At 43.1% G+C, this 8318-nt stretch overlaps 1 protein-coding gene across 1 annotated transcript; it reads right to left on the reverse strand.

Moving 5' to 3' along the window:
- Positions 1-4929: 4929 nt before the first annotated feature.
- On the reverse strand, positions 4930-6645 carry LOC129601366 (uncharacterized). Its single transcript, XM_055500163.1, has 3 exons — positions 6333-6645; positions 5521-5888; positions 4930-5430 (listed from the first exon to the last, which is right to left on the reverse strand). Exons 1-3 carry the CDS (start codon positions 6460-6462, stop codon positions 5356-5358), a joined length of 573 nt encoding a protein of 190 aa, XP_055356138.1. The 5' UTR covers positions 6463-6645; the 3' UTR covers positions 4930-5355.
- Positions 6646-8318: the final 1673 nt, after the last annotated feature.

Raw genomic sequence — 8318 nt, forward strand, 5'->3', positions numbered from 1 at the left:
TAAAATAATGTTCAACGAAAGCAGTTCAAACGGCATAGTGCATGACATGTACGCAGAAAACTACTTCCTTGATAATCATGTAGAAAACAGCTTTCTAAAGTACTTATTTACCAGGAATATCATCGACCCGAGACATCTTCTGGTTAGGGGCATACGACTAGAGCAGCCTTGCAGACGTAGCACTATCGTATACCGGAACAACTGCTTCCGCTACGCAAGGCCAATGCCGGTGTACAGCAAAGCGCCAGCATATTACTTTCGGTACGAGTACTGCCAAAAAAATATAGATATTAGTGATAACTGATAACGATTGTGTATTAAAATAATATGTGTTACACGTGTTTAATAGAACATAATATAGATATAGGTGTTTAATAGAACATAATATAGATATAGGTTCAGTACAACCTCTTTACCAGAATTAAATTAAATTAATAACGAAATCACTATGGCCATCCCTTTTCACACCTCGTTAATTAAAGGCACCCTTTCGTTGTTAATTCAATAAGCACACCTGGTTGGCGGTTTTATGGGCACACCATTTTGATGTCTATTTGTATAAATTATTTTTAAGTTCTTTGATGATAAATAAGTGGATATTATTTTTCTGTGCCTTGTGCGTACGGGCCCGGTGCCATCCTGAGAAGCTGGGGTACTTAGCGAAGACATGTGATGAAGTATTGTTGTATAATTCTTTTTGTAATTATATCCATATTCAGATTGTTTAAGCGGAAACGGTGACGTTTGAATTTTTAGCCTAAATATTATTGTTTAGCACGTGGTGTCATATTCCTTCCAATAATTCAGCATACCAATACAGTATTATTATGCTAAAAAAGATGTACAAGCTTGTCGAGAAGTTATGGGCGCATGAAGACAGTGAACAATGCACATTTGTGCATTGGCGATATATAATAATCGGGGATGTCAGGGGTGGCTAAAGTATCACCCAATTTATAAATGACGCAATACGTTACACATTTTACAATACATTTTACAAATTACATTATAAAAAGGGCCAATAGCTCAAAGTAAGTTAAAAAAAGATTTAAGAAACAAAAAGATGTTTTTCTGCTATTCTTATATTGGCTACCGATCACGTCGGCCGTTTTCATTTTGGCCAAAGTTTTTCGGTGCCATTTACTTCGGCCGACGCTCACTTCGGCTTGCGCAAATCTATGGTTTTCGTTTAGTCCAAATTGCTGCCGCACGGCAGAACATTACTTTTTCAGAACCGACATAAGGGACGCATGACTGTTCCTTTATAATTTTTGTAAACAAGCCTTGCGTAGTGCAATTAATTTAACCGTGAAGTAAAAGCACGCAACCGCAAACAAGTTTCTGTTACAATGCAATGATGCAATAAACTGCCACACTACTACACCACATACATAACATTTGTGATAATGATAATATCATTATTAATACACAATATTGTTGATAACTATTATTGCTAAGCCAGAAACACCGTGGATTAAAACAACATCAACGATTTATACGTATGCTTGCGAGCTAGTATATTGTTGTCTTCGAAAATTAAGCGGTTCATGCTTACATATAATCGCGCAGTATCCATCTTTCGAATATTACTTGAGTTACTCCACACAGAAAAAGTGGGCAAAACAGGCAACTTAAACCCGCGTTAATTTCTCGACGAATTGCAACAGGAACTCAGCGCGTATCCGTCTGATCAACTGAGAATGCTCTTCCGCGAGCTGAATTACCTGATGGTGAATATGCTTAACTTCGGCCGCTGTGGCTTGCACGCTAGCCAGTACAGGGACCATAGCTTTGACTTCCTGTTCGATCTGCGCAACTAGATGGGCCGCTATTTCGTTTTCACAGTCCCCACATTGCAGGCCACCATGGTCTTCACCATCCACCATGTCATTCGTCCCCGGGTCTTTCTCCGTACAGCCATCATCTCTGTGTGCAAGTACGGTGATTTTTTTTGCGACCTGCGCCATCTTTTGTGTTTGATAAGCATACACACAGCAATGGAGAAAACAGCGTTGGCAATGTAGATGCCGTTAATCAGAAAGTAAAGGGCGCCAAAATCGACGTATGCCCGGTGGAGGTTATGGTCACCGCAGCAGCTCTCCGCTTCTGAGTTAGGTACTGCCTGGGTATTCATGCACTCGCGGAAGGATACGAGGTGGTACATGTTATAGCCTCCGCTAATGAGGGAGAAAGAGCTGATGCAGAGCGCATAGGAGAAACACCAGCCGGCTTTCTGCAGATCCTGGGCAGTTAAATGCTTTGCACATTTCCAGCTGTACAGCTTTACGTTACAAGCCTGGGTGAGTATGCTGAAGTTGAGGAATGCGTAGCCTGACAGGAGCAAATGCAGACGGGTGAGGTCAGGGTACGACCATGACCAGCCAGTGGAGACTGCAGATAAAATATGCAGTTAACATTCTGTGTTTCCTGTGCAACTATCCAGTTCCAGTACGTATATCATTAACCTCACTTAATTTTTAATTACAAAGCGCTAATGGCAAGGTGATGCATGCTACCGGCATAAACAGTTTCTGGCTATTGCGCTGCACTGTATAAACTTTAACATAAAATAATATTAATATTGTTGTTAATATGTACAGATACCTAATTACTTGTTGCATATTACTGATCGAAGCGATATCAACATAGTCGTAAGAGATATAAAGTCTTACGAGTGATTATTTTTATGTAGCTTGACCTTAAATCCCGTCATAAATACTAATTACACACATTTATAAATGGTTTGAGGTGAATACAGTTTTTATCCTGATGCTACTGTACGTGATACTCACGCGCAGCTCCCAAGATGATGAGGACAAGGGCCACTCCTGGGATCAGCAGATTGCTGACTACCAAGAGACATGCATCCTGCCATCTAACAAGGCGATATCGTGCTTCTCCCAGCCTCATTTTTGGGGTAAAATGTAAAGCGTTACTGTGCATGTTTTCACGAGGAATCCGAGCAAAATTCTGTACCCGAGCTACAAAGAATGGAAATCGGTCCAATATAGAGTTGATGGGACTTCAGTTATTAGTCAGACGTTTTGCTGGCAGTTTACTACATAATTCCCGACCAATCCTGGGAAATGACAGCGTCGGCCATAAACAAAAGCTAGTGATTTAACGAGAAGTTCTTAAACTGTCCTTTCACGGAAATCAATAGTGCCTGTATTATTGTTCAATTTGTACTCAGTTATGCTCAATTATGTCATACAATATTTTTAATGATGCCTGCATGTCGTAAATAACCACGCATTTATGCCATCGTTAATCTCGATATTTCATTGCTGCTTTTTTTACGGTCGGGCTTTCCTGGTTCTAGCCTTTGTGGAGGTTATCCATTTTCCCGGCCATCGCGGCGAATATACAGGCGTAGATTAGAAAATGATCACCGCACGAACGTTCGGCCGAAGTAATGCCGGAAGTCTAAATGCACTTGATAATTACGCAGCCAGGAGACGCTGTCACGGATATGCGCTAATCTAATGAACTGCGAACCTTCAACCGGTTAAACAATAACGCATATTTTCGTGACATATTCCTGCCCTTAAAAAAGCGAGATGGTTAACGTTCAGCGTAGTGAGATGAGAGCGAAGCAGCATTTACGGTAACTGACATCAAGATGTTATTATTAATAAATTTGGAGAACTGTGTCTGGCTTTTTTCGGGGGAAAAAACGATGCTGTTCGCCATGGCGTTCTACAGGTTTGGTGTAGCCGTTGAATTCCAGTTTTTGTAGCACACTTGGTTGTCCTTAATCTGACCTTAATCTCAAGCTCCTAAAGTGGTTGCTGGATTTCTGGCTGAATTAATCTCTTTTCCAGCACTACCATGACTCATTCCATCGATGCCGTCGCTCCGTAGGTTGTTTCTCGCAGCAGCGCAATCAAAAATCTAATGAGTTTTTATTAAATAAATGCGCAAAAGAAAACTACACCAGAAAGTATGAAACGATCGGGAAAACATGCGCGACGCGATCAGGCAAAAAAGCAGAATCCCGTGGCGCATAAATGATAACTTATCCAACGAAGTGCAAATGATAGCGAAGAACAAATCATCGAACAACACACTTGTCAGTTGCGGGCTGCTTTCAAATTCTTTGTGACACAGAGTTTTCCGGAAGTGGCTAATATTCTATCTAGTCAGGAAGTGCTGGTTACAGGTACAGTACGTACAGCACTTTACAGACCATACGAGCACTTCCAGATAAAAAGGCAAAAAGTCTTGCTATCGTATATGAAGTGGAGAAAGCTCCGCACACCACCTTTCACCACCACCAGGCTCCGCAGCCCACTGTTCGCACCACTTTCTGTCTCGGGCCACCATTTTCGCGACACCACCATGTATATGAAAATATCGGCAGTCTCAAGGCACCACCTTACAGTAAACGTAGTTTCGAAGACATACTGCAGTGTTCGGTTGTATTATTGTATATACGAATAAATACGAGCACAGGCTGCACACTCGATTCCGTTGCCTTATATTGGGACAGCTTATAGCTTTCTGGAAAAACCTTGAAAGATTAGCTAATAACATCATTCGAAGCGTGTACAAAAACGCACACCGTCCTGGCCGAGTAAAACCGAAGGATTCGTTAACCATAGCGGATCCGGAAGCGGAGGCACACGAGTGACATCAAAAAATAGGAGCCAGACCGCGATACAAAAGAGCTGTTTTTTTCCGCCCGTGATACCCGTAAACTATTTTTTTCAATATACTGGTGTCCAGAGACTCTGGTGGTGCGCACTTTGTCCTTGGTAGTGTCAGGAGATTTCGGTGGTTTTTGTGAAAAAATTAAAAAATAATAAAAAGTGGTGTGCTCACTGCACAGCCTGGTCGCTGTGAAATGTGGTGTGCGGAGCCTTCGGTGGTTAAACGTGGTGTGCGGAGCCTTCGAAAAGATTGCATTGTGTGCATATACCTATTACAGCGATTTGTTATGTTTTTGTGGCAAACGACAAGCGCGATCATAAATTACCACTGCAGCTGAAAAATTCGTTGCGAAAACCAGCATATGAATCTGATAAAAAATCTATATAAATCTGATATCATGCAACAGCATACGAAACAGATTATGCACTTATAAGTACGGGGACAAATTATACACTTACGAGTATGTGCTTGTAAGTATGCAAGCGGAAACGTACTGTTATTTAACAGCATTTATAAATTCCATTTAATGTAGAAGAAAAGTCAACAATGCGTCACATCATGCGAATGAAAAGATTTACTGCCGGTAACAGTTAAACTATCGAAAGATATCCATGTCTTCCATTAACGCATCCTAAATTCCGCAGCCGCTGCACAGAAGTAAGGTCGCTAGGGTTGTTCCTTGCTCGGTGTTCACTGCCCGCCTTATGGATTTGCGCAATCACATCCTCTCTCCTGAAGAGCGTTTCCCTTTTCGCCTCGACGCTGTTTCTTTACATCCTGTTAAAGGTCACGCTCTCACATTACAGGTATTTTGGAAACCAACGTAATTTTAGCTGTAGATTTCTTAATTTTTTGGTATGTGCTCACCAGAAAATTCACAAAGCAGGCGATCAGCCATGTGGTGCCGATGACCATGTGGATCCCCAGGATGAGCATGAAGACATGGCTTATCAAGATGTTGAGATCTTCGCTGCAGGAAAAGTTGCAGTTTTGGCAGCACTGCTTGCATGCCACCAGAATCTGCATAGCAGCACATTTTCCAGCGGCAGCGTATTGGGAGAGATGATAGATGCCGTAACCCAGGCACGCGACAGCCGTTGGAATTGTAGACGTATACATACGTTGGCGAAATCCCCCGTCCAAGAAATTGTAACCGCCTATGACCATAGTCGTCGCTGCCATAAGATTTGATGCGTGGGGCAGGGCACTAATGGGATGTGGTAAGCGCCACAACACTGAAATGAACCCAGAGGTTTGTTAGCGGAAGCTGCAATAGTTCGCTCGATTTGAGTATTAACGTATTCCAACCGAATTAACTTTTAATTTGCCTTTAAAATACCTGCAAATATTACAAACACGCAGAAATTACTTTTAGCAGTAAGGTTCTGCTCGTTTCACTTGAGAGACTTGCGTGGCTGGTTTGATTAAATGACCAACAGCCAACAGCAAATTAAATTATTACGAGGACATGGACGTATGTATTTACCGAGTACTGTACAGTTAATTGTCCTAATCCGTACATGTATACAAGCTCGAACAAGCATTGTAAACCATACAGGGTTTTGCAGCGCAGTCAAACACATGGTCGATTACTACTTGCAACAGAATAAATCTCGAATACAGAATAAATCGACAGAATAAATCTCGTGAAGTAGAATATTTATAATATAGGTACTCACTTCCAAGCGCAAAAACATTCAGTGAAACAGCGGCCAGCCCCAGCACGATGCTGGGAATTCCCACTCCGACCATGCCATCATTTCGGGCATACTGATGACAGTGACCGTGGCATGTGTGTCTACGCCTCATCTTACAAGACAGTTGGAAATACGCAAACCGAACAACAGACAAATCTCTTCGCAAATTTTAAGTATTCTGGCTTTGTAACGCAGCAAGCGAGTAATGCATAAGCGCCAGTGGAAAGGATAGAAGTATAATTGATGCTGAAAATGGTGGAGCACAAGGCTTACTCAGTACGTGTTTCCGCTCACAAGCAGTGCCGGATAAACACAGAGAAATACTCTAACGTGCTTTGTGGGATTACACCTAATTACACGGCGGCCGCCATTCTCCTGGATCCTGGTAGCTATAAACTTTATTCACGAATGCAAATATGCACACACTCGATCACGTTGTAACTGAACCATCCTGAGGACATCTGCAAGCTCGTATATCACATAAAAACCTTTGCGTCCGCAACGTTTTTCTTTGTAGTCAGTTATTGGTTGCTCTTCTTCCAGTCCGCCTTATTGATTAATTTTTCTGTCGACGCAACAAAACAGGAGGTACCTGTAATTGTTTTTCATAATCCGGCTAATGTGGTATCTTTTCGCGGTTGTCACCATGTATGCCGAGTGCCCACATTAGCAATAAACAATTTTCTCGCTTACTGGTTTACAGTAGTGGTACGGGACATTACGGATCGCATTAACTATAGCATCTTCCATTAACTTTATTAATTTTATGCTGAATGCTATTTTGTAGAACCCTGAGGTCGCAGCCGGATTTATAGGAATTTTTTAGTATCAGCTGTCAGATCAGACACAGAAGCAGGAAGAAGTGGGGCAAATATAGCCTTTATTGTGATAACAATAAAGCAACAACACACAAAACCAACAGAAAACCCAATGCGGGAAAAAGCTGGAAAAAGTGCCTGCAGTGCGCTCGTGAGGAATCGTGATTAATGATTCCGCGTGCTGCGGGTATGCAACAGCTGATGCGGCAAAGCATGGAATCGCCCGTAGGCGCAGGGCTCCACCCCCAAGAGTGCAGAGAAATGCGCTGATTGGTCAGCGTAGACAAAGTATACGCTGAGTAAGCAGCGTAATAGCGCGGCACGAATGGAGTAGCCATGTGCGGGCGGGCGACAGAGCAAAGCCACGAGAGGTGTCTACCGCCTCGAGTGAGCGGTCTCTGACATGCCTCTGGGCGGGAGTGGGAGCTCCTGCGAGCACCTTCCGACTCTGCCCCTGGCCAACCCGGTAGGGTGCCAGGATCCGATACCCGGTAGGGCCGGATGCCACTTTGTCTCTAAACCCGGTAGGGTCGCTTCCTCCAGACCCGCGGTGCAGTGCACCGAACGGCCGAAATCTGGAGTGCACTCTGGTTGCTGGGGGTTCCAGTGTGGTTGAAGGCTTGGTTGGTCGAACAAGTAAAAAAAATAAAGTTTATAAGGCTCGTAGGTTAAACATCGAAATAAAAAGATCACAATTCCGGTGAGAATTAAAGAAAGTAAGATCATAGTTAGAGATCCCAAAGCCAATTCCTTTGGTTAAATGGCTAAATAAAAACATCATCTTTGGTTATTAAAGTCTAGAAAAACCAGGTTTGGTTAAAAAACTAGACGAAACAAAAGGCTTATTCCGACTAGGTATACCACAGGGCCGCTTTTGTCCACAGGGGTCCTAGTCAACGGTCCGCTTTATCCGGTAGGATATGTCTGGTCCTGTGAATCCGGGGCGACGGTTCCCAGAGATGTCCACAGGGGTCCAGTGAAGTAATTCCAGCGGAGTTGTATGAGGAAGGCACGGTTGCATGCGCAAGGACAAGTTGTCCCCTTCCTTGTTAAAGTGTGGTGGACCAAGCCCGGTTGGGCGGTCCATGATGGGCCAGAGTGATATCTCTGGACAGGAGAGGTGCTCCTGTGGTGAAATGGACCAAACCCG

Source organism: Paramacrobiotus metropolitanus, unplaced genomic scaffold (genome assembly GCF_019649055.1).
Source record: "Paramacrobiotus metropolitanus isolate TYO unplaced genomic scaffold, Prichtersi_v1.0 Parri_scaffold0000231, whole genome shotgun sequence".
Lineage (NCBI taxonomy): Eukaryota > Metazoa > Tardigrada > Eutardigrada > Parachela > Macrobiotidae > Paramacrobiotus > Paramacrobiotus metropolitanus.